Below are 27,880 nucleotides of genomic sequence, written 5' to 3'. Positions count from 1 at the left end.
GTGTTTGACTTCAGACGTCTCTATCTTTTCTTAGTTTATTTATTTGAAGAGATTTATTTCTATTCATTTAGTTATTTTGATTTGGGATTAAATTAGATTTTTGTTATTTAAGATAAGGAAAATACAATTTCAGTTGCACTTTTTGATAAGAGGACACATCTGTTGTCTTTTTTTTTTATATGAATAAAGAAATATTTTTCAGTCGTTTGTCTGCAGCTCATTCTGTTAAAAATAATCTTGAGAAAATCGTATCGTGAAAATTTGAGAATCGAGTCGTGACTTTGAGTGTATTGTTACATCCCTTCCTCCAAATAGTTATTAGGGCTGTCAATCGATTAAAAAATGTAATCTAATTACTGTATACTCTGTGATTAATTAACGAAATTATCGCATACATAATTAATCGGTGCCTGAACCGATACTTTTTAAGAAAGTAAAAAGAAAAGGAAAAAAAGGTACTAAACAACAGTTGGTGACATTAAAGAACGGCTTGTTTATTGCTAAGGCCATATGGTCAGCGTTAAATGATTTAATAATAATGTATAACAATAACTAATTTCAGTAGTAAATTGCTGTTGAACCATCAGATAGGAAGGACACTTTACAATAACTTCAAATGCGCCACGAGACTGTGGTTTACCGGTTTTCATTTGAACGCACCGTCTGTGTTGTTTCTCCGGCCCGGCAGCTGCAGGTGTTACATCCGGTGTTGAATCTCTGACAGTAAAACACAGTCAAACTTTACACCGTTTGGCGTTACAGCAGCATTTTAACGTGTTTAATCCAGCTACTAGCTAGCGGTAGGCTAACGTTAGCTGCTGTTGAGTATAGTGTTAACTAGCGTCACATGCAGCGGTGTTTGTGTTTTCAGAGAGAAGAGCAGAAGATTTTTACAAGTAAATGTTCAATTAATAATCCAGGCAGAACATTCTCGTCTCCCTCCTTCATTTTACAGTCCAATGGTGCTAGAACGGCTCGGGTCAAACGTCAATATGGAATGGATTAATCTGCGTTATTTTCTCTCAGATTGATTAATCTAAATGAATGCATTATTTTATATATATATATATATATATATATATATATATATATATATATATATATATATATATATATATATATATATATATATATATATAAATAAATAAAATAATACAGAAGTCGGCTGCCTTGGATGAGTTAAGTGTTCTGTCAGGGAAGAGTGTTTTTTTTTTTTCTTCCATTAATAAGAGATTTAAGGGAAAATATGTCCTATCTCACCAGGGGGGCCTAGAGGGTGAGGAGAAGAGAGGAAAAGAGAGGGAGAGAGGAGGAGATTTCTTATTAAATTTGCATATGCGAAGAGAAAGCTCTGTACATTTCCTCTAATTCACCAGCTAGGTCCAGCCAAGATGTTGAGATATGAGATAAGCCTATTGGTGCCGTGCTGTTTTATACTACTAAATAATACTAATGTTCTGCTTATTGTTTTCAAATTAAAACATCTAAAAATAAAATAAAAACAAAATGGATCACCCACATTTTACTTCTCAGTTCCCTATATGGTGAGCATGTCGTTGCTCTCAATTCCTGATTTGTTTCCTTTCTTCAAGATGCTTTTAAAGGCCTTTTTTTTTATTTTTATTTTTTTTTAGCTCATTTACAGAAGTCTGTGTCCCAGAAAGTACGGCCATTTAACGTAACGACTTAAAACTAATTGCTAAAACATAATTCTTCAGATTCAGTCTGTACTTTGACAACAAAAACTACACTGATCCATGTGACAAAGCATATATCCTTTCAAATCTTGATTTAACCTGTCTCGCAGTATAAATCATATAGTCAGTCCCACCTGACATACTATATGAAGAGATACAGTTAATGCTACTATGTGTAAAGTTGGAGAAATGTCTGACTTTGTTGCCCGCCAGAGCTACACTCAATGGCTTTTAAAATGAAAAGATATTCACATCTCGTGGCCTTCCATATTTGGCGCAGCTAGTCCGTAACATACTGTAAGTGAACAACCATAAGAGCTACAGAAAATGCTTCACAGGTTATTTCTGGACACAGACTACATCTGAAATGGGGAAGAAAAGCCTGTATGACTGTTCCCTCTAGCTCAGTCCACATTTCATTTGAATCAGTTGTTGGCTGCTTTGCCCATAGGACCAGTTCACTTTTTGAGACGGTATGAATTGGCCCGATGTTTGTCAGATACCATCCCCCTCTCCATTTCTTTCATCCTGTTTTTGTTCCTCCTCACAGTACTCATACATTAGTCTGAATCTTCCCTCCCCGAGGTAACTCATGAGAAACGAGATGGAACAAGCTCTTGTCAGTCACTGGAACATACTCGCACGTCATTTTGCTGATCTATCAACAGTGATAGATAGACAATGATTTTGATTGATTGATCCAACAGTTATATTAAAACTAGCTTGCATGTCCCAACACGATATCGCTTAGTTCTTCATACATATTGAGGCACAAAATCAACATTTGCAGCAACAGTTCTTAAAAATAAAATAAAAAATGAAACTAAGATCATTTTTGCATGTTTTTGTGATAAACTATTGTAAAGTTTAAAATGGCCTGATCTCCAAAGTACAGCAGATCAGCTTGTGCAATGGTACCTACCAATGCCATAAAGTATGTCATTGTTAGCCTGGTTTTAGCTGTGTGTGTGCCCTCTACCTTTTGTGGTGCTAAACATTTTGTTCTGCAAATTTCTCTGCAACGGTCAGTTACTTCAAAGAAGTTAAGTATCCAGTAATCCCACATCAGTTTGGTCTGGTCTGTTTCCTCTTTGCAGTCTTCTTTTTAAACAAGTTGGCTACGAAATCGCTGTAAATAATGCTAAACTAAATTCTTCTCAATTGGTTTTACCCTGAATAAAAGAACATAACCGAGAACGAGATAAGCAATCATACACAGCCTAACAATTCTGTGACATCTTGCTTTACCTGATGCTGTGCAGCACAGTATTCACACACATTTGGAGTAGTAGCCTACATCTAAAGGAAAACGTCCCCGAGGTGGAGTTTGTTCATAGTGGCTCCTTTGCTTCCATCCCCAGTGCTATCTGTCTGCTGATACTAATACTAAACGGCTCTGCTCTTCTAGTACAAAGGGTCCCTCTCATGAGAGAGCAAGCCCGTGTTAAGGCTTTGCTTGAATGTAGCATCCTTTACCTTCTCACCATGTTCAGTTTCAGATCCCTCGGATCCTAGCAGTATTGCTATCTCCAGCCCTCACGTTGGCATACAGGAAGATCTGTTTTTCACTTGGTTCATCTACTCCTGCTTTCAGTCACTACTTCTTACCACGTGCTGCGGCAGGGCGATTATGTGATAAATTGTAGTAGATAGGCAGTTGGTGGTATTGTCAAAGTTGCATTCAGAATACAAAGATGAAAGGAAGCCGCTGTGGTGCTGTAGACATCTAGTAGGCTCTTAACTACGATTTTTGGCTCTTAACGATTACAGAAACAATGTAATCAAGAAAAACGATTATTTTGCACATTACGTTTTGCAAGTAAACTCTTGTTTTGTCTTGTGTTCTGAAATGGGAGAGTACAATAAATGCAACATCTTACCAAAAGTCAATAAGTAATCGTGTTAAATAATAAGTAACTCACCAAAACTCATGCTGAAGCCCAAATATTAGGCAGCTCCAGCTCTGGCTTTTCCCCACACATCCGTTTCCTCTCGTTTAAATAGCTTTTATAGAAGCATTTATCTAATGGTCTTCCACTGAGGGGATCAAAAGGTTGTTTTGAGGACATGAAAACCAGTTGTGTCAAACCATTTAATCATCCCGAAAAAAAACTGACCTTTATCACTTGTCAAAATACCCATTTAAGAGGAGAGATTACAAATGGGACATGCCAGTTTATCTAGCATTAGGTATTAAAGATGGAAATGATATTAAATGTCATAAGAATTTCCACAAAACCAGCATTTCTTGGAGGAGGTTTGTGTATTGATGCTAAATCTCTCGGGAGGAAATTACGGTACATCCTGAGAATTGGGTGGATACCCTCGCTGTTTCACTTCCTGCCCGGCTGTCCGAACTGCTCGCGTGAAAATAGACCTGCTGCTTATCTTGAGCGGAGATCCGCTTCATGCACGCTTCTGGCGTGGTCGGTGGACTGTCAGGTCGCAGCGCCTCCGGGGCGCAGCACGGGCGCGTCTAGTAAGGGTTACTTGTTTAGATAACGCACTCGATGGTCCGTCCTTTACAGACGTCCACTAACTACAAGAACGTTACCGCAGACGGCGGTGCAATGCTGCAGAGTGAAACACAATGCATATTTGGCTTTATTTTTGGCATTAAAAAACGGCCAGGCCTGTACAGTTATAGGGGTCTTTAAATTGACTATGATTAATCATTTTTTGTTTTTGACATGTGAGCTGTACTAGAAGATACTGCTGCTTTCGTTCATAATTTGACTGTATTACAATGGCATTAATTAGATGGAGGGAAGAATACAAATATGTAGTTATCAGGTTTCACAACTGTCAGCCAGTTAGCAAGCTGTGTGTCACCGTGACTCACACAGCTGGCTGACCAGACGAGGCGCCCCTCTAATTTGCAGCCTTGAGTCATATATACCAACGTTTAGTTCTCTCATTTGCCAATTCATGAGCAGTAAAGCAAACTGTCCTATTTTAACAGAGTCTCCAACTCCTCACCAAGTCAGTACCATTTATTGTTAAACTAATAATATCTACTATTTGGTCTTTCCTGTTATGCAGCAACATTTTGGCCTCGTATCTTTTGAAAGAAAAGATGGATTTTTATATATACAGGGCTCAACGCTAACTTTTTAAAGTGGTTGCCGGCTTGGCAATCAGGCGTCAGCTTTTGGTTGCCATATTGATAATACGGTTGCCATGTTTTAATGGAACACGCCGACTTATTGGGACTTTGTCTTATTCCCCGTATCCCCCAGAGTTGGATAAGTCCATACATACCCTTCTCATCTCTGTGCGTGTTGTAACTCTGTCTGACGGCCCCACCGCTAGCCTAGCTTAGCACAGATCCTGGAGGTAACTGGCTCCATCTAGCCTAGCTTAGCACAGATCCTGGAGGTAACCGGCTCCATCTAGCCTAGCTTAGCACAGATCCTGGAGGTAACTGGCTCTATCTAGCCTAGCTTAGCACAGATCCTGGAGGTAACCGGCTCCATCTAGCCTAGCTTAGCACAGATCCTGGAGGTAACCGGCTCCATCTAGTCGGCTGCTCCCAATAAGTGACAAAATAACGCCAACATGTTCCTATTTACATGTTGTGATTTGTAGAGTCACAGCGTGTACAAATAACAAGGTCACATGAGACACAGCCATCTTCTAACCGTATATAAACTGGGAACTATATTCTCAGAAAGGCGAAGCACTGCTACTTGCGAGCAAATCACTCCGCCCAAGTAGTGCGCACGAACGTAGTGTTTAAACTTTAACCAAATAAAATATTGACTTCTTTTGAAATAAGATTTTCCAGCTTTGTAAGTTTTTATATAAAAAAATTAAAAAAAAACACAAATATTGAACAGGTGGTTGCCAAAGGGGCAACCAGAGGCCATGAACAGTTGCCAATTGACTAAATCTGGTTGCCAAGGGCAACCGTTACTGTCGAGCCCTGATATATTTTTTCATTGTTTAAAGCTACATTGTGTAAGAATTTCTCCCATCTAGCGGTGAAATTGTATATGACAACCAACTGAATATTACTTTCTAGCCCTTCCCATTCCGAGCGTGTTTCAACTCCTACGGTGGCCGAACCCGAAATTAGCTCCTAGTATCTTCATCGTTTCCACGCAGCTGTTCTAGCCACTCCAATATTAACTTTGGTCTCGTTGCTTTGCCTGTCGCGTTGTCGTTTTAATTCTGTTTTTCCCTCCGGGCTGGCATTCGTCACAGCGCCACTGAGTCTAAAAGCACGAAAGGCTGAGGTATGTCCCTCTTTGGTTAATGTATTTTAAAGATGGAGGTATGTCCCTCTTTGGTTAATGTATTTTAAAGATGGAGGTATGTCCCTCTTTGGTTAATGTATTTTAAAGATGGAGGTATGTCCCTCTTTGGTTAATGTATTTTAAAGATGGAGGTATGTCCCTCTTTGGTTAATGTATTTTAAAGATGGAGGCACTACATGGCTGCAGATTCTACGCGTTCTGACCCAGACACCGTACCAAGGTTTCAAACTTGGTTTCTTTTCACTCATTCTCGCAGTACATGCCCAGAAGTGCACCTCTAAACCCACAGTGGAACAGTGCAGTTGCCTGTGTGTGGTCAGTGCTGCTCCCCTCTCTTGTCAGGGCTGGATGGACCAACGGTTCTCTCGCACTCTCTCTCGCTCTCGCGCTCGCTCTCGCGCTCTCTCTCCCTCGCTTCTCTCTCGCTCGCTCTCTCTCGCTTGCTTGCTCTCTCTCTCTCTCTCTCTCTCTCTCTCTCTCTCTCTCTCTCTCCAACTATAAGAGTATCACAGAGTAACACGAGTCCCCTCAAGAAACGTTGTCACTTCCTGAAATTGTAGTCTATTTTTCTAATATGTTTTTTAAAAATAATTATATTTTAATTTTTTTAAATATTTAATTTCCTGGCCAATAGTTCATTTCTTTGGGAACATGCTAAAATCAAGCACATGTGCCAAAAGAAAATGTTCTTTTTAATGTGCTTTAGTCTGTGTTTGTGATAAAGAAGACCTTACCTTACCTATCATTTAAACCATGTGTTATGAATAACTGACACATTTTAAAGAAAATATGAGGATGATATTCAGAAATACTGCTGCAACATGAATTACCTGAATTGGGTGTGTGTGCTCTTACTCTACACATTGCTTTTGCCTCTTATCAGTAAATAGCACACAGAGCTGTTTCAGCTGGCTTCCTGTTTTATCTTTACAGGCTATTTGAAGAAGTTCAACTGTTTGCACTTAATCTGAACAGTTTTAGATACCGGAATGTACACATTTTGAAAGCATTTAAGCGTGGGCTTATATGTAAAATATCTTACAGCACAAATGTGCAGAGAGTGGGCCCATGAGACATTTGCATAACACAGACTAGTTCAGTTTCACATTGTGATCTCCCTTCTTGCATGGATAAAAAAGGGGAAATTGCCACTGGTGGTATAATGTAGAACTTATACTTTTTTTTTCTGCCTTTTTTTTAACTCGTGGGCTTTGTCTTAATTACTTTGTGCAACTTCAGAAGTTGACATTCAACAGTGAGGTCTACACACGCATACTTTACAACATTACCAATTTAACATACTCTGAGTTAAAGTGTGCTCTTGATCACGTTGACATCCTTACTAGTAATATTTGGCCTTAGGAGATCTTTACTGGAGATAATTTACTAAAATAATTGAAGTTTCAGATGTATGATAACCTTGTTTATATGACCTGTTGCCGTAGCATTTGAACAGAGCAGTATGACACTATAAAAATTCAATGTTTTACCAGTTTTATAATGAAATCATCCGTTTTAAAGGCATAGCCGAGTATTATTCTGCTCGTTTTCTGTGTCGGAAAACAAATCTAGAGGCAAAGCAGCAGGTGGAGGCCACAGCAGAGTCTGGCCATTGCCCTAAGCACTGTACACTTGTTCTCATTTCCTCCTTAAATAAATAAAGATTAACAGCCTTGCTAGCCGATAGAATTAACTCCTATCAACAGATCTTTGAACTGTGCCCATGTAGCATGACGTGAGAACCGCCTCTTCACCTTGCTCCTTCTATCAACTGCTGTCTACAGATGCAGATCATGTGTTATTTGAGCTCTGTTCAAGTCATATTACTATCAGTCTTACATTGCAGCCACTAATGAATTAGTATGCCATAAAGCTCAGATTTTAAAGTCACCCCAGGAATTGAATGAGAGCTTGCCAATAGATTACCAATAGAGCCGAGGCCTTTGTGGAACATTAAGACACTCAGTGGTTATTAAAGGAGGCAAATGTAAAGAAAATGTAAAGTAGTATTACACTGAGGAAATAAATAATTACTTAGAGAAATTGCACACACACAAGAAAACTAAATAAAATGATGAAACGTGAGGTTTGCACGGTCTAGGAAATACAACTGGAGTCCTGAAGAATGGTGAAAGTGACCGACTTATTCACATTTTCAGATTATGGCTCATCGGGCCAGTATGAGTTAGATTTCCCAATTCAGCTATTCTCTACTTTGGGGGCCAGGGTTAAAATTAGCACCATCCACCAGCCAAATGCTGGTAAAACATGCATGTGAAAGTGAAGCTAAGTGGCTGGTGGCTTCACTCACCAACCAAAAAGAACCAATGGTAATCTATTGAGTGGCTGGTAAAATTTGAACATTCACTAGCCGTTTGGCTGGTGGGCGAAAAGAATGTGACCTATCTTTTGTTTCAACTGAATGTCACAAATGGAAGAGTATTTTTTGTTGTTGAGAAAGAGACAGGATTGTAACCTTCACCACCCACTCGTCCTGCTGCCTCAAACCTTTTGGAGCCCAGAGTCGAGTAGAATCTAGTCTGTCCCAACATTAGTGTGTCCTTTGTGTCTGCATGTGCTTACATTAATGCCACAGCTTAGCTGTTTTCACATCCTGTTTGATGTGTCTTCCCCCAGCAACTTCCTGTATCTCCACAGCAAACTCCAGCAACTCTACAGTGTGCACCTACCACACTACAGCACTGAATTTACACAGAAAAGCACACGCCCGGTCCTTTGTGACACACAGTTTGAATTTAGTTACTGCAGTGCTTGCAATAGAACTGCAGTCAAATGATTTTGGCCTCAGCGAGAACTCTCTTAAGGGATCCTGTGACAGACATCTTGTTGTCCCTCTTTAGTTTGCAATGTAGAGCAAAATGGAGCTTTTAGCCAGTTGCTTCAACACTTTCTCCTAATGCACCCCACCCCTCCCCTGATTAATGGTTCCCTCACCGCCTGTTAGTGCTTAGGGTATTGATTTCTCCTCCTCGTCCACTTGACCAGAAGAAACGAAAGAGTTGTGTCAGCGCTGTCTTATGATGCCTGAATGTCTTGAAAATCCAAACCTCATTTGAAGGACTCATAAGCCGTTATTAGAGTCTGAGCTCCCAACCCAGATCCAAATCCCACAGTTTGATTTTCTTTCCTTTCTAAACACTCGAAGTCAGCAGCGGGTTTCTGCTGATTTCTTGGCCGCCTGTTTTAAGCAGCAGTGCAGTTGACTGTGTGGAACTGAAGGGTCAAGAAATCGCTGCTATGTTGCTCATTTTGCAGTTTTTGTTACAGGTGAGATTCACCCCACTTACACTGCCAGAGGCCCTGTAGGATCTCACTCGAGTCCAAGAGACTGTGTGTTCAGTTCACATTTGCATGGGAGCAGACTATTTTCTAATTACTGTGCTGAATCTCTAGAGAGAGAGCTTAGATAAGTACATTTCTCTGACTCCATTCTTTTGTGTTTTTCAAGCTGTGTGACCTTGTTAATGTAAGAAAAACCTTTTTAAAGGCTTTGCTATGAACTATAGCCACAGGACATACGGCCCACAAGGAATGTAGGTATTTAAGGAAAATCTTTTAACACAAAAACACAAATACATTAGTCAGTGTGGATGTAGCCTGAAATGCTTTACTACTTTATCCTGACTAATACGTTACCGTTTGAAAATGCATAACTTTTTCTACATTCAAGCCTAGCATCCACACTACTCATATTGCCCCTAAAATGACCAGTTGTAAGTTTAAAAACTTAAACTCAGGGGTTGCATTTTAGTCTGGACAGGCAGAAATGAAAACCTTTGGAAAAACGATGATGCAGATACCTACGTCCGCTTCATGAATGGGTCTTTCCCTGATTTGTCACGCGACCCTTTCCCGAAATAAAACAAATGAGAGCAGCCTTGCCAACCGGTGGTTAGTTCAACATGGATAACGAATTAACAACCATTTGGACCTTGTTGTCAATGCATTACATTTAGCATTTTATAATGCTACTACTGCCTACATGCAGAGGAGGCAAGCTACTATTCGAGCGATTTGCAACAATTCCCGCGTTATCAGCCTTCCACCGTGTTCCCACCGGCATGCCCAGTGTGCGTTTTCAGGCGTATTGGAAGGGACGGAGATCAGTTCTGAACTTGTGCTGAAATGCTCATGAAGACGGAGATCATTTCCGTTGTAAAATGAAAACGTAGTAGTGTGGATGTATCTGTCATCCAATGCAACACCCCGGTACAGGTGCTGCTTTTATTACGTACACAGTCTGTATTTTGTAAAGGATTTTTATAAGTAAAGTACTAAAACAATGAAAGCTAAGAGGGAAAGCATGCAGTGTACTTAGTGGCACCACTATCAGCATGCTGCGATTCACAAGGTTAATGGAAGGAGATGTGGAAACTGCAAATATTGCCTTAGCTTAGTAATGGACTAAAGTGTGTTTGCGTGAACCTTTTCCTGCCTTTTTCCCTTTTCATTATTATTATTTTTTTTTGTGCACCTGTGTATTTGAGGCTCCAGGTCAACATACAGCAGCAGGCCTAGCAGGCTGAGACTTATTTGTCTCAATGACTTCCCACTCTTGCCTAATAGCTGCCCAACTGCGCATGGTGCAATATGTCGGCACTTGTGCCTGATGCTGAAGTTGAAACCCCCTCTCTCTCCCTCTTTCTGTGGCTTTGCTTGCCCACAGCTTGTTAGAGCGGTACATTGTGCTCAGGGACGGCCTGTTTGACCTAAAAAAGTAGTCATTCTCTCATTCATTACTGCCTTTATAACAGACTCTAAATAGTTTCCTCTATTATGAGCAGTGAATTGACCTTTACATAGACTCACACTTAATCATAATTTTGTGTTATCAATGACAGGTTTTATGTGTAATTTTCACATATTTAACATGTGATTCATTGCATTGTGGGATTGTTAGCAAAAAGATATGTACATATAACTTTTAGTTTCATTGTTTTGATTTAGTTCATACATCTTATACTTAGAGTTTGGACACGGACGGATTAACTCTTGTGCACAAAATAGTAGGCAGGGAGAGATTTCAGACGCAGCTTGTGTTTCTATTCCTCTGTTCCAAACGCACATAATTCCTTTAAAGGTCCAGTGTGTTTAATTGTTCATTATCAAAATCTGTGTTGCCCGTTCACAAACTTCCTTTTTCCTTTCCTTCGTCCTTTTTCATGAATATTTACCACCACCATCAATTCCAAGTATTCCTATTGGCTTGAACTTTTACATTTGTGTTTGCATGAACTGGGGTAGACGCTCCATATTCATGCTCCATCTAGAAATACGTTAGCCGGTGAGGGACATACAGGACATACTGCTCCGCCTTTCACGTTTTTGCTGTCACATGATAAACTCACAGGTGCTGCTAATGCTGCTAACGGGTATCGTAGCTTCCTGAAGAAGGAAACACGGAGGACCACATGTATTCAAAATCCAAATTTCTTCGCCCAGAAAAAGAAAACTGAAAAGAGCAAGAGACCGTCTTTTTGAAGCGTGAAGGCTACCGTAGCTGTAATACGTACTTTGAACTGCGTGGTGCGAGAGAGTTGATTGCGATTATATGATCTCAACGCTAGATGGGAGAAATTCCCACACACTGGACCTTTTTAAATATTTTCCTGTTTTGTCAATTTATTGAACATGTTACAATAAAAGTAACAAAAGAAAAACAAATGGGATCCTCAGTAACAAATAAGTAACTCAAATAATTATTGTTCATGTTTAGAAGGGGTAGGAAGAAGTTAAGAACGTTTCTGGTCGTACCACCTTCTTAATTTCTTATATTATTCATAGATGGGCCTAATAAAAATTCAGTTTGCAATTTCCTGTACTAATTCAAATCTCTAAATAGTTAGTTTGACTTAGGGCAGAGAATGTGGGTTGAGGACTATGAGTAGTGTGGTTTCGGTATGCCATGGTAAAGCATGCTGTACTGAACCTGTGAAAAGGAGAAACTAGTATGACGCTTTGATAACCTAGTTGAAAGTAAGACATTTCCTGTTTACTAATTGATTGAGGTGATGCATGCAGTTCTGTTTCAGTACACAGTTCTCGTAACTTTTTTGACTTTTTAAAACCTAAAACAAACCATTTAACGTGGGAATTAGGACGCCTCTTGTCTTCTTGATCACCACCCCTGGACATAAACCACCCCTGACCAACTCGATGTCATATCCAAGTGTCTTTTTGACACATAAACCAAAAACCACTCCCAAGACCTGAAAACGGCGTGTAGTTTCTTTTTAGCATCTCGGATCACACTTTCAGTCACTATGACCACTACTACGGTCAGAAAGGTTGTGCGTCTGCCCTATTTCTGATACCGTGGCGGCAGAAATGTTCTATCGACATAGAGGAAACAATGCAGTAACAGAATCTTGATTCATATTTAAATCAGCGCTGCCTAGTTTGACAGTTTTGATCAGAGTTCACGCAAATGTCATTAGGAGCACTAAGAGGAGTCGGAGCAACATGTTTTTTTCAGATAATCTCTCATATACCAGGGTTAGGATAAAGTGACAAATATGACCAAAACCTTTTTCTTTTCTTTTTTATAAAAAAGGAGGAACCAAAAAAAACCCTAGCAGGGGATTGATGGGGTATGACAAAAAGGCATTTAGCTAGCCAGCTACCACAGATGGAGGACAGTGCAGTCCACATAATGGCTAGCTTGGCTGCTTTGAAAAAGAGATGTCCCCATTTTATGTAATTTCCCCCTGAGGAGTTTTCCTAAGCTGATCACAAGGAGTGTGACTCTTAAAAGTGGTTCTCTCTCTCTCTCTCTCTCTCTCTCTCTCTCTCTGTGTCTCTGTCTCTCTGTGTCTCTCTCTCTCTCTCTGTGTCTCTGTCTCTCTCTCTGTGTCTCTCTCTGTCTCTCTGTGTCTCTCTCTCTCTCTCTCTCTCTCTCTCTCTCTCTCTCTCTCTCTGTCTCTCTCTCTCTCTGTGTCTCTGTCTCTCTCTCTGTGTCTCTGTCTCTCTCTCTGTGTCTCTGTCTCTCTGTGTCTCTCTCTCTCTCTCTCTCTCTGTGTGTCTCTCGCTCTGTCTCTCTCTCTCTCTCTGTGTCTCTCTCTCTCTCTGTGTCTCTGTCTCTCTCTCTGTGTCTCTGTGTGTCTGTCTCTCTGTGTCTGTCTCTCTCTCTCTCTCTCTCTGTGTCTCTCGCTCTGTGTCTCTCTTTCTCTGTCTCGCTCTCTCTCTCTCTCTCTCTCTCTCTCTCTCTCTCTCTCTGTGGCTGTCTCTCTCTCTCTCTCTGTGTCTCTCTCTCTGTGTCTCTGTCTCTCTCTCTCTCTGTGGCTGTCTCTCTCTCTCTCACACACAGCTTTTTCCGCTTTCTCTTGTTTTTGCTGTCATCTCTTTTGCTAAGTCCTCTGTCACTGTTTGTGCCTTGATTTTTGCTCTTCTCCTCTTGCTCCATCTGCATCTTTTCTCACTGCTCTTCCTCTCTGTAGTGTCACAGAGCTGTAATTAAATCTCACTCCTTCTCATCTCCACATCACTCCCTCCTGATGTGCCATAAAGTCACAGACGGCTGTATTTAAACCAAAAGTTATCATTCTCTCTCTTGTGGCTTTTTTTCTCTCTACTCATCTTTAGTTGCCAATCTGCACAGCATATGAGTGAAAAATAGTCCAGGCACTGATTAGCCGATGTTTAATACATGATAAATACATGACTGATGGGGCCAAAGTGACATATATTCGTTGACATATTTGAGAAGGTGATTGATCGTCATCTTTTGGCTGACTGAGTATGTTTACATGTACACTAGTATTCCACTATTATTCCAAATATAGCAATATTCAGACTTTGATACGGCCATGTAAACAACATATTCCGTTTGGATATTCTGAATAAGGCCTTTCTCCAACTATAGCATTTTTCCAAAGGCTATACTTTTATTTATAATGTTTAAAAGTAGCTGTGTTTCTCCTTCTGACCAGAGATGTGGGCATTTCTTTTGAACATGCATCTCTACTGCAGCCCTGCAAACTGTTGGCTGGTTGGTTTGTGCACAACAACCATAGCAACGCACAGAGCTGCCTGCAAGCCACAAAAAGGCAAGAGGCTGTAAACTCTCACAAACTGCGGCAGAAACCCTGATTAAGACGCAGATTCCGAATGCGCTGTGTCCAAAGAAATAATAATACCAACATGTCGACATGTCTTAAAGGCATACTATTTAACTTTCCCCTCTTCGGTCCCCCTACAGGTTGTCTCATTGGAACTACAGCTGTAGGGGGACCGAAGAGGGGAGGTTACATACTATGCCTTTTAATGTTTTAATCAGAAAATGCTATATTTGGAAATGCCTTGCAGTCTTTGGGCTCCGTCCCGCTCCCGTTGATTTCTCTGCTCTATTCCGTCCCTATCGCGTTACCAACCGTGAAATTGACTGGGAGTCCTGAAAAATGGTCACCCTCTAATGGGATGTCTCCACAACTGTGTGAGTCGACTGACTTCCAAAAGTTCGCCACTTTACTCAAACCAAATGACCATATGTACATTTTATGTACCGGTGTTTTTGTTGAACACATTGTTCTGAAGAACACATACTTCTAAAATGTTTTTGTTATTATTACGCAATACTTTTTCTGACCTTTTTGAGTCTTGGCCCTGACAAATAACCCATATTACAAAAAAGACTAAAACTAACACTGAAACGAATAAAAACTAAAACTAAGCATTTTCAAAAAATATAAACTAAACTAGCAAACTTTTAAAACTAATTGAAACTAAACTGCATTTGAAAACAAAAAGTCAAAAGGTGGAAAACTTAGAAAAAGTCCTGTTTTGCACGGCTGCATGTAAACAGAAATATTAGTGCTATATTAATTTTTATAAGCCATTTAAACGGCTTAGTCGGAATATGGTCTTGTTCGGAATAAGGGATAGAAAATGGAATAATATGTGCATGTAAAGATTGGGTCCTACTTGTGTATGGCTGGTTAATCTCTTCAACAACAGCTGGTAAAGTCTTGCATTAGCACCAGACGGCAACAAGCCCATTCTTAACGCTGTATAACTGAAACAGTTGTTTGTAAATGCACACATTTGCCTAAGCTGTCACATCTGTTTACGGCACTTGAGTTTTTTTGTCCCTTTTTTTTAAGCTCGAGTCATTTATTGCCACAATAAAGTGCACTGAGGTTTCAAGCTGTGACAAACAACATCATGATGTAAAAGAGGATCCTCCCTCGAGCTGCTGAGGTCAAATTGATTTAGAGAGGAGACGGAGTGAGGGAGTGGGGCTAAGCCAAAATTATCCTTCCATATCAATTATCACACTTAGGCTGGTAATGACAGTTTACACCCATCTGGTTTGGCTGGTGCGTTCATCATCTTTTCAGGCATTATGACTTATTGTTCAGTAGTTATGAGATGGTCTTTTTTTTTAATTAACTACAGTATAACTGTTGGATTGCCTTTGGTCTGTTGTATCCCCCACCACTGACTTTGTATCCTGGATACGTCCAAAAGATGGTGAAGACTTCATACAAAGCCTTGTCTCATTTTGTTTCACTTGATTACTTTTGATACACTTGCATCTTTTCAACTTTCCCCCCATTTTTAAATGCAAATACTCACTTAGCTGAACTGTTGCTATTTTTGATAAATGCATGCAGTTTTTAATGTAGCTCAATTCAGTGTGTTTACACCCACAACAGCTGTTGTTTGAGAACCACTTCTGCATGAGAGTTAGTGGACTTGCATTTCACAGTAAAGCCTCCGTCTGCCTCTTCTGTAGGGTGTCCCAACGTTCAGTTTATCCCCTGGATTGGAGGTGTAATGTGTGTTTGAAGCTACAATCTCTGCTCTATAAGGGAGACTCCCCATGTGGTTATGGCCTCAAGCATTATTTTAATTACAGGAGTGTTAGAAGCTTTAATTTACTGGAAGCCTATGTAATCTTTTTCTCTGTCTTTCTGCGTCGGGGTGGCACTCTTTGCCTCCGTGATCAGAGTCTGCACCCTCCCTGCTGGGAGCAAAAGAGGTCAAACACATTTTGATGGCTTTTGTTTTTGGTGGACCCAACCCCATCACACCCCCCCAAACCTACTGTGATTTTAAGTCTGTCTTCCTCTCCATATCCATCAGTCTAGCATGGGGCTGTTATTCATCTTTGGAATAACACATTCAGGGTATTTAAAATGATTACACCAATACATAACCTGCCTTTTTTTTTTTTTTGAAGACTTTCAAGATTTGATTTATTTAATTGTATCAAAAATGCCTTACACATGGAAAAAAAAAGACATCAAATACAATTGAGGATAAAAACACAATAAAGCCCAGGACTTATTTCCATTGTGGTCCTCAACATAACAACATAACATCAGGACAAGACAAGGAATTAACAGAGTGTATAATAATCAATGACATAACATAAAAAAAATTTTCTTAAATAAATAAAAATAAAAATGGTAACTTGCCCTTTGATCTATTCTGCAACCCTCTCTAGTAACCAGACCTTGATACTCTTTTTAAAAGAGATCCCACACTCCATGCATATTGTCCTAGATACTGTACGGTTTTGGGGGGGGGGAATCACAGTTTGTCCCCCGTGTAAGATCCGGTGCCACCACAGGGGTCACTTCTGCTGCCAGTGTGTCAAAATGCCAGTCCTCAGATTCCATTCCTGCAGGACATCCACACAATTGGCCCTGACAAACGCATACACACAGATATTTTCAGGCATCTCTTGTACTTGTGCCATCACAGGCCTTCTCTTCTCCCTGGCTTTTCTTCACTGTTATCTTTTTTGGGTGTCGTGTATGAGCCAGGTCCACCTGATGGCTCGACATCGTCTGCTAGAAATCACTGTTTAGGACTGACCTGACCACCGCCTCCAAAAGGGCTTTGAAGTCTTTCCCCACAGCAACTTTTTTTGGGAGTTTGTAATCTACAAATTTAGAAATGTCTGGATTGAACCAGAAGTAGGTTTGTATGGTCATGGAATTGCTTGATTTGTTACATTTGAGCAGATTTTTATAAGATAGTTTGTCATCTTTCACCGTTGGTGTCTGCACCTGAAATTTTATATTTTCATACAAATGCCTGCACATTTCCCTTGCCTTTATTTATTTTTTAGGGCATTTTAGGCCTTTAATTCCACAGGACAGATGAAGACATAAAAGGAAAGCGAGTAGGGGAATGACATGCAGCAAAGGGCCATGAGGTCTGAGAGTCGTAGTATATATATATATATATATATATATATATATATATATATATATATATATATATATATATATATATATATATATATATATATATATATAAAATTCCAGAGGCCAAGGAACTTTATCAGGATCATAGTATCCTGGATCCATGAAATAACTGGCCTTTCAAAATAAAAGTCTGCCTGCCTCTATGGGGATTTAACATAGGGGTGTACTGACTTATGCCCCCTGTATTTTAAGGAAGAACATTTATTTATTTACGATACATTATTCATTCACAAAGAAAATTGGTGTCCTTAAAGGTTGGATTTTTCCTCATTTTTTTAATTAAGGCATTAAGATCAATTTCCTAAAGATGATTTTTTTCTTTTTTTAATTCCTCTTTTTAGTCAACTTTAGCATGAGTGTCCTAATTTGTTCACATGACTGTATGTGCGTCTGCTCTACCAACTGAGCTACCCCGGCCACGCCCTTTCCTTTTTATTGGGTTAAAAAATAACTAGAACTTTAAAGATTAATTGATTTAGTTTTCAACTATCAAAATTACTATATATATATATATATATAATATATAACTACTTTGATATTTGATTAATCAGTTTTAGTCTTATTTTTTTATTCTGTGATTCCAGCTTCTTAAATGTGAATATGTTCTAGTTTCTTCTCTCCTCTGTGACAGTAAACTGAATATCTTTGAGTTGGGGACAAAACGAGACATTTGAGGACGTCATCTCGGGCTTTGGGAAACACTGGTCCACATTTTTTCCCCATTTTCTGACATTTTATAGACCAAACAACTAATCGTTTAATCGAGAAAATAATCAACCGATTAATCGACAATGAAAATAATTGTTAGTTGCAGCCCTTAACCTAAAGAACCACTTCCTGTATCTGCTCCATGTGTTTCTGTAGAAGTATGACTGATATTGTAGCGTGTGCTGTGTGGGTTCATTAAAATGTTTGTTTATTTCCACTCGGCTTCGGTCCACTGGCTCTTCTTACCAGTGGCTGGCTTTGACTTTGCATATTACCAGGTACATTGTAACTGATAATTGTCTGTGGTCTGATTGGATAACTAAGCAGTGGCTGATGATGTTATGGTGTGCAAATACACAACAAAACGGACTCTTTCAGTTTTATTAAACTTGGTGGCAGACCCAACAGGCTTTGTCCTCTGAGGTTCTGATGAAGCTTTATCTTGTCTATTTTTCAATCGGTCTGACCTGCCGCACACTCGGATTAACTCACACTCCAGGGTAATCCCTGCTCCTGATTTATTGCAATCTCATGTGGACTGTGCAGACGTGGTTTATTTGGTTCCTGGTTCCCTCACTGTCATGTACCCCACTTTCCTTCTCCATCTTATGCTAAGGCAATCCTTTGTATAAGTCTGCTTTATTGCACCTTATGCAATCATGACTTTTTGAGCATGGTTATTTCTTTTATCCACATACTTAGTGTTGTACAAAGGATTTTCACTTTGTGACGTTCAGTTTTAGGTGGCCGGGAAGGGGAAAGTAAGGATTTGAATCTAATCTCCTCAGGGTCACTTACACCATATCAAAAGCAAAGAGCCAGCAAAAATCCATGTTTGCTCTGCATTGGTGTAAAACGTGAACATGGTTTAAAAATAACTACAGGCTTACTTCCTGAGGCCCACAGCTACCCTGTGTGGACCCAACAATAAATGGTGACAGCGACCTCAATCCTTTGCAGGCATCATTTCTATTCATGCAAAATACTTTAACATGATTATAAAATGTGAGTTTCTGCGTTGTTTTCATTAGATGACAGAAGAAAAGAAATCCCATTGTGTTGCACCAGTTTCTCCACATCGACATAGTTAAATCTCTAGTGTAAAGACAAAATAGCCTGTGAAGAATGAAGATGATTAAGGACGATGCAATCCTGTTTATCAGATGGATTTACACAAGATATTTTATATTTTCATTGATGTACAGAGACATACTGAATTAGTAGTTGTGGACTTGGTTCTCTTGTAAATGGAAGCTACCCAATTTTAGCGTCACACATGGATTTGTAAGTGGAAGTGCTATAATATTTTAGTGTGTGCAAGAGAGAATGGCAGGGGGAGGATGGCGTCTACAGTGGCAGCTGTGGACAAGATAATCCCTGGCCTGGACCTTAGCCTCTCAAATAGAAACTCCTACAACTATTGTGGCTCAATCAGATTAAAGAGACAAAAAAATCTTCAGTGAGAGAATGAGAGAGGGAGGGAATGCATCTCATCCACCGAAGTGCAATGGCACAATGCTGGCTCGGCTTGGAACACAGACACCGAGCTCATTCTCGCACAATGCTGTGGTTGTCTGCTCTCTGTATGGCTAAAAAAAACTGCCAGACAAGCAAATATTTTATTTCTGCTTTTCCTCATGGTCTGCCATTCTTTCGGTTTGTAAAATCACCAGATAGTAAGCATTTAAGTTCAAATGTAACTCCAAAGGCATGTCTAAGCCGAGTGTTTCCACTGGACTTTGACGTAATGTAACAATCAAACTCTTAATAACCAGGTCTTGTCTTTTTTAAATGTGTTGATCAAATGTCTCCTTAACGCTCTAAGATAATTTGACTTAAAGACTTTTCAAGTTGGTTGCAACAGTTGGGATGGGCACTTATTGGATATGTGCCAGGTTCTACTGTCATTTGAGATGTTTATTCAGACGTATTCAACTTATTTTGGGAAATGCGCTTATTTGCTTTCTGACAGAGAGTTGAATGAGAGGATCAATACCATTCATTTGGCTGTAAGGTAAACGTGTAGCTACAGCCAGCAGTCATTAGCTTAGCGTTGTACGAAGGCTGGGAATGGTGAAACCGCTAGGTGGCTACGGTAACTTTGGAGTTGCCTGGCACCCCTCAGAGCCGAGGAATGGTCCGGCAGTTGTCGTTTTCTTTCTTTCTTGTATGTTTAATGGAGCCTTAGGCTGCTGCTATTTTGCTGTGAAGTTAAACGACGTCGGGCATTTGTTCCGCTCTGAGTGGAAGTTTTTCAACTCGAGGCGTTCAGGGTGCTCCTGCAAAAAACCGTAAGGCGCTCAGCAAGGCAAAATCGGCGAGTAAAACAATTCATTGCTGATGAAATGTGCTCTGTCTGATCGGGGCCTTAGGAGTCATGCTGCTGTTTACTCCTGCTGTCAGCATCATTGAGACACCAACGCAACCGTTTATGTGAGCTACGGATGTTAATTAATCGTTAAACAGTTAACCGACAATTAGGGTGGGCGATATGGACATAAAATCTCCATTTTTAACGATAATTAGACGATATCCTTTAAAAATGTGTTTATAAAAGTCTGAGTTACTTAATCACTAATGATAAAAATGGGCACAATGTTGAATGAAAACAGTGCTTATTTATTTTCTTTAAAATGTAAGTACTCAAGTAAAAACAATTCATATACATACAAAATACAAATTGAACTAGTGTAGGATCATTGAACTCTGAGTAAACATTCAGTCGTACACCTCTGCTGTAATGTAAATTGTGCAGCATGCAAAGATTAAATCATAATAATAAACAAAGTACTCTGTTCTGTAACATATTGCACACAACCATGTCCTTATTGGAAGCAGTCCTGGAGCTGGGATAGGGCAGTGTCAGGCCAGGTTTTGATAGTCCTTCTTCTACTTGGCTGTATAGTCCTTCTGACCGGGGATGTATGCTGGGATCAGGAGTAGTTGGATGTGATCTGACTGGCCCAGGTGAGGGAGAGGCGTAGTTCTGTATGCTTTCTTGATGTTAGAGTATACATGGTCTAGTGTGTTCTTCCCTCTAGTAGCACAATCTACATGCTGGAAAAAGCTGGGGAGTACAGACTTGAAGGACGCCTTGTTAAAGTGCCCATATTATGAAAAAAAATCACTTTTTTTCTGTGATTTGGGGTGTTCTTTTGTGTCTCTGGTGCTTCCACACGCATACAAACTTTGAAAAAAAAAAAAACATCCATGCTGTTCTGAGGGAGATACGGTTTCTGAATGTGTCCTGCCTTCAGTCTCCGGGTGAGCTGGTCAAAATCTGCACGGCTTTCTACGTCACTAGCCGAGACGAGGGGCCTAGGGTGCTAACCGTTAGCATGCTAGCTTGTTCTCACTGCTACAACACACACAAATTGACCCTAATCTACAAAATGAATTGTATAGAACTACTTCCATGTCCCTGTTCTGCAGGTATTCCACACAAAGGTGGAAGTGCGCCCTCGTTTAGAAGAAGTCTCCCGGCTAATCCTGCCTTGTACTACTGAAGTTGGAGAAACAGCTAGCTAGCTCATGTAGTCCGTACCTAGCTACTGAGCATGTAGTCCTTACCTAGCTACTGAGCATGTAGTCCTTACCTAGCTACTGAGCATGTAGTCCTTACCTAGCTACTGAGCACGTAGTCCTTACCTAGCTACTGAGCATGTAGTCCTTACCTAGCTACTGAGCATGTGCGACTGACAACAAAGATCTTACAGAAGTTGAGAGGTCTCACTCTGTAGCTAAAACAGAAAATGAGCATAATTTGGCCACTTTAAAGTCCCCTGCCACAATATAGCAGTAGCTTATCCCCTCCGCAGTGGTGGCCTAAAGGTTAAAGAAGCTTGTGATCAGGTCGTCGTTGCAAATGAGAAATTGTTCTCAATCGACTTACCTGGATAAATAAAGGTTTCAAAAAAAATGTGTGTGTGTTGTTGGCAGAGAGTAAAATGAGTTATTTGGAGTTCACAGAATCTATAAGCCGTGTTAACACACCACGGCTACATCTGGCCATTGGGTGTCTGTGGTTAATAATCACAAAGTTTTTGCAACACGTGGTTCTTGGTGGGATTCTACTGACAGCAGACAGCAGTTGTTTGGGCATGAGAGGCAGTCGGTGAAAGCAAGATGACTGAATGGCTGTGAACGTTACAACTTACTGTGGTTTCTTCTTATTTTTCCCCTCTACATTTTTAGCCATGCTAGCGTCTCGGCTGTATGGATTCCAATGTCGGCCAGTCGATTTGGTTAAGACTGAAAATGTATTTAACTATTCAATGGATTGCCTTGAAATTTTGTCTCAAGAAGATGTCTACTAATAATGTTGGTGATCCACTGACCTCTTCTCCAACACCCTCAGTGACATTTGTGGTCCAGAGTGAGATATTTTAAAGACCTTTGAATGGATTGCCAGGAAATTTGCTACAGACATTCATGGTCCCCAGACAATGAATCCTACCGACTTTGGTGATCCCCTGATTTTTCATCTAGCGCCATCATCAGGTCAACGTTTTAATTTGACACTTAGAGTTATGACCAAATACCTGCAAAATCAATAAAATTCCCATTTGCCTCAGCTGTACTTTGTTTAGTGCTAATTGGCAAATGTTAGCATGCTAACATGCTAAACTCAGATTATGATCATTAGACCATCTTAAAATCAACGTGCTAGCATAAGCATTGTGAGCATGTAAGCATGCTGATGTTTGCATTTAGCTCATTCGTGTCCTAACAATCACAAAAACATGTAATCGAGAAACTATTATTTCACACATTAGGTTTTGCAAGTGAACTCTTATTTTGTCTTGTGTTATGAATAACACACACACTTTCACCCCTCCCGAAGGCTAAACTCACTCAGCCAATAGTCAGCGAGCTCCTGTTTGTGGTATCTGGTGACGAGAGAAGAAGGGGAGAGCAAATTCCGTTGTCTGGGAACAGTTTGGATTTGAAGTCGATTGTGACTTCAATATTGACCTAAATAATTGTGATTTTTTTTTTTCTTTTTTTTTTCTTCCCGTAATCAATCAGCCCTGATGGCTGTACAGTCTCGTCACTCTTCATGAGCAGTTGACCACGAGCTGACAATGCCAGTGCCGATGTGAGCAGAAAACTGCATGTCAGCTGGCCACAAGGCTGCACAGTGTTGGATCGGTCTGCCTTTTTAGACGCTAGTTCTTAAAGGTCGGTTTAATGTGTCAACATACATCCCAGAGGCTAAGGCCCTTTGTGTGAGTCTTGGCTCAGACAGTGCCACATCGACTAGCATAAACACACTCTTCCCATGTGGCTCCCTTCCATCTTTCTGTATCACAGATGTACTTTAATATCTATAAGTCCACTGTGTTACACATGCACATATAGACACAACCTATGTATGCTTTTGTCCAAGGCCACTCCCTAAACCAGTAATGCTGGTCTTGTGCAAGCAGCTGGGGGAGGCCAGTGACAGCTGGCATTCTGCAGGCTCACTGGAGCAAATGCAGCCACTCACACTACACGGGCCAATTGGACAGCTGTCTCGGCCTGGGTTAGTGGGGAAATTATGAATTAAATGGGCAAGGAAGGAAAAAAAAATGCATTGAGGATTGTCTTTTTCTGTCCGTTTTCTGTGTATCATTGTGCAGCTTTCTTTTGGCAGAAAACCCCACTGATGCTGCCGTAGCCCATAGGGCTGGGTATCACTAATGATTTCCTGATTTGATTCTGATTCACAAGGTCCCGATTCGATTACATTTTTGATTCGATACCAGTTACGTTATATAATACCAAAACTTCAGTTACATTACCGATTTTGCTCGGATATAAAAGAGATTCGCAAAGAACGTGTGCTGTAAATTGTATAGGCAAGAAGCAACTCTCAAATATTGTTTTGCATTTAATGGATCCTAAATGGTGGAATGAGCTCCCTATTGACATCATCTTCCGCCGAAGGCTAAAAACACATCTCTTCCGACTACTCCTCGGATAATGAAGGGAAAAAAAATAAATTGTGTATATATATCTCTCTTGATGCTGCACTTTTCATATGGCTCTTTGTAGCATTACCTATTTAGAGCTAATGTACTTGCACTTACTACTTGTTTTCTGGAGTTTGCACCTTCAAGGTTGAATGCACTTAATTGTAAGTCGCTTTGGATAAAAGCGTCAGCTAAATGACATGTAATGTAATGATGGAAGCGATGAAATGAATGCTCGTAGTGTTTTACTTCAAGCTGCTCAAAGAATCAAACGTGTGTGACTGCTTGGTTGCATGACACATGCATCACATCCTTTTTTTAACTTTTCTGTCGCTTCTCAGGCTTTTATACCCTGCTGGTATTTGGTGGCTGTACGTTTGGCTGAGATTACCAAACAGGCTTTGACTGGTTTTTGCAACATCATTCAGATGAAGTCTGCGTGACTCAGTGGTGTTGCTTAGTTTTCCTCATAAATGTGTACATATCTAGATGCTGCTGAAATACAGCACATATTTTACACAATGCAAAGTGTAGTTAAAGGAAGAATATTGTGCACTACTTTTACTTATTAATGTATATTTTCTCTTTTATTTCTTCTTTAAATCTGTACTTTGTACAAAAACTCAGGAACATAAGGGGTCAGATACTGAGTTAGTGACAATAATCTTGGGTACAGATTCTTGCACAAATCACATTCATTTTAATTTGAACATTTTTCAATGAAAATGAGAATGATACAAAAATGATCATTCCCTCCAATATCGTAAATCATATCGCAATCACAATCTCAGTCTAAATAATCGCAGTTAGATATTTTTTTGCATATTGTGCGGCCCTAGTGCCCGCCTTGAAACTGTAGTAATTGTATAGATCTTCTGGTTGAAGATGTGTGTGTGTGAAGCATCCATGTTTCTGCCCAAAAATACACCTAATACCTTTTTGTTCAGTACATGTAATATATGCATCTGGACTAGAGCTGCAAAGATTAATCGATTAGTTGTCAACTCTTAAATTAATCGCCAACTATTTTGATTTTGTTGAGCTTGGTAAATGTGAATATCTTCTAGTTTCTTCTCTCCTCTGTGACAGTAACTGAATATCTTTGAGTTGTGGACAAACCAAGAAATTGAGGACGTCATTTTGGGCTTTTTGGGAAACGCTGATCCACATTTTTCACCATTTTCTGACATTTTATAGACCAAACAACTAATCGAATAATCAACGGATTAATCGACAATGAAAATAATAGTTAGTTGCAGCCCTAGTCTGGACACGTGTGGATGTAAACTGCAACTTGACTGGTTGGTGGAGGCATCCAACCGCAAGGCGTTAATTCTAGTTTGTAGATAAATGATCTGCTGCAGCATGAAGGTAAATAATTTTTCAGCACGGCCTGCCCTCGTAAGCACGCTCACACATGGACAAAGTGGCACTCGCATATTAACATGGAGATACACTGATGCACCACTAGCCCGGCACATCTGCACTGTAGCCATACTCTGTCAGACATAATGCCCTCACAGCTGTCTGTCACTGCGGGGCTCTGCTGAATGAGTCTCTATAGCTAAAGGTGCAGCTCACATACAGACATATTATTGGTCCTTTTTAATTAGAATCTGTCTTTTCAAAGGTTTTAAATTGTATTTGTTAGATTCTATTTGCCTGCTGATCTCCCTGCTGTTAGCTTTGTACTTTCCTAATCCTAATATTTAGGTTTAACATTCAGTTCATGCAGCCTCTGAAGTCACAGGAAATGAAAGGAAATGGCTCAAAGCTAAATTTAGGAGGTTGATTGCTGTCCATTGTTGACATTTGTTTGCAGCACTAACCTGAACGACTCTTTCTTTCTTTCTTTCTTTTCGTCAACACCAGGTATTAAATGAAGAGTGTGATCAGAACTGGTACAAGGCAGAGCTAAACGGAAAAGATGGCTTCATTCCCAAGAATTACATAGAGATGAAAGCCCATCCGTAAGTATTACACATCCCAGTTTCTCTGTCAGTTTTTGATTGTGTATCAATGAAAGTGTGCATTACACTGAACATGTCATACACTATATGGCATTCTGCTACTGTTTCTCTTTTCTCTCTCTGCCTGTATTGATTAATTTGGATGTTGACTGTCAGTTGCTCAGGTTGCACATGTTTGAAGTACACGTGTCCTGTTCACATATATGAGACTTGATTGTATGTAATGCCTTGGTCAAGTCTGTTTGTGAAACCACTTCGGAGAACGCCTGGCAGAGGCTTAGAGGACATTACCTCTGGACCTGTGCTCAGTGCCAGATTAGCTCTCTCTTTATTAATGTGCTCCAGGCCTCTTACGCTTAATTGAATATTGACCTTATTGCATCATTGCTGGGGTGTGAGCAGAAGTAGACAGACGAGACAGAGCATCACAGTAGAGCCCTGCACGGGACTGTTTTCTTCATCCCACTCCCGCCCGCTCCCAGTGAATTTCTGACTATTACCACCCGCACCCGCAACGTGTGTGTTACACTCCCACCCGCTCCCGCAATGTGTATGTCCACTCCCTCCCTCCCGATTTTGGGTCTTCTCCCGTCCCGCATGAGAAAACAGACGGGAAGGAAGGAGCAGAGGATGAGGGAGCGGACGGTGGACGGAGCAGAGGAGCTCCCCAGTCCTGGGAGGCTCAGGCACGCTGGTGTCTGCTCATAGATAGGCTATACAGTATATACTCAGTCAGTATATGCCGCCCGCAGCAAAGTTAAAACCGCCCACTCCCGCGAGATTTGCGTTGAGTCCCGCTGGGACGAGTTCTGATCACGCTGATGTTTTTTCAAGTCTTAATAAGAAAAATGAAGTTTGGTTTTTGTTTATTATTTGATGCTATAAAAACGAGGTGAAACGTCATATTTGACATCTGTGATTGACTCGTGATTAGGGTTGGGTATCGTTTGGGTTTTTTCCGATACCGGTGCTGAAACGATACTTTTAAAACGGTGCTGGTGCCTGAACCCATACTTTTACAGTTTGGTGAAATACAGCCACACTTTAGACTCTTTAGATTTAAGCATTTTAATCGTGTTTAAGCCAGCTGCTAGCTAACGGGAGGCTAGCGGTATCTGCAGCCGAGTTTAATGTTATCTAGCGTCACGTGCAGTGATGTTTCTGTTGCCTGTAACGGACAAATAGGGTGAACAGATGGGTATATTTTAGCTAGCCTGTCATTGGAGTAGTGTACTCTGTGAAATACCTTGAATTGTATTAGTCCATGCCTTACACATATAGAGGATGTGTGTATGCTGGAGATGCATTTAACCCAGACATCATCCAGGATTACAATTTCCAGGTCCTTTTCCCAGGCTTCACGTATTCTAGTGTGTGATGGAAGATCAATCTTATGTATTCTATCATACGTCTTAGAGATCAGACCCCTAGTCCATGGATTCAGATTTAATAGGTCATATGCTGTGTCTTTGTTTGGCGGCTTGGGGTAAGTAGGGAACTGTTTGGAGGTAAAACTGCGGACTTGGAGATATCTGAAGAAGTCTAGACTAGAACCTTGGGATATTATGATCTCTAACTAGGGCCTAACCAGTCCATGCCGATGCCAACCAGCGATATTCTGATCCATCTGTGAAGGCGTGAAAAGGTGGTTGAAGGATGGAATTTAAGTGGCACCTTAATGAGGCACTATAATCCACGTTGCCATTCGATCCGGTTGGCACCGGGGTTTCGGTACCCAACCCTACTCGCAAATGGGCGGGACATCGATACCGCTGCTCCACCTCCCGATCACCGCTGCGCAGACTGGCTCCAAAATTACAAGATGGCGCCGATCGTCCGTATCCGGGAGATTTTGGCTTCACTTTTGTACAGTGGGAGGAAGTGGAGATTCGTCGTCCATCTTCATATACAGTCTGTGATGGAAACTCAACGCTCCCTGTAGCTTTTTTTTTTTAAAGTGCAGATAATTCTGTGCAGTTTTTATTGTGAAATAGCCAGCGGGCCACATTTGCACCAAGGCTAGATCCCAGAAGAGCCACAAATGACAGACTG

The 27,880-nt window shown here is 40.5% G+C and overlaps 1 protein-coding gene across 1 annotated transcript in view; it reads left to right on the top strand.

Annotated features, from left to right (window-relative positions):
* Positions 1-27,880, top strand: part of grb2b (growth factor receptor-bound protein 2b) — a 44,140-nt gene that overhangs the window by 5,768 nt on the left and 10,492 nt on the right. The window contains exon 3 of the mRNA XM_078269114.1: positions 25,731-25,828. Within this exon, the coding sequence (XP_078125240.1) occupies positions 25,731-25,828 (98 nt within the window). The remainder of the gene's footprint in view (positions 1-25,730; positions 25,829-27,880) is intronic.

The sequence above is a fragment of the Sander vitreus genome, chromosome 15 (genome assembly GCF_031162955.1).
Source record: "Sander vitreus isolate 19-12246 chromosome 15, sanVit1, whole genome shotgun sequence".
NCBI classification, from domain to species: Eukaryota; Metazoa; Chordata; class Actinopteri; order Perciformes; family Percidae; genus Sander; species Sander vitreus.
The sequence above is the reverse complement of the archived record's forward strand: the minus strand, read 5'-3'. Positions and strand labels throughout refer to the sequence as shown.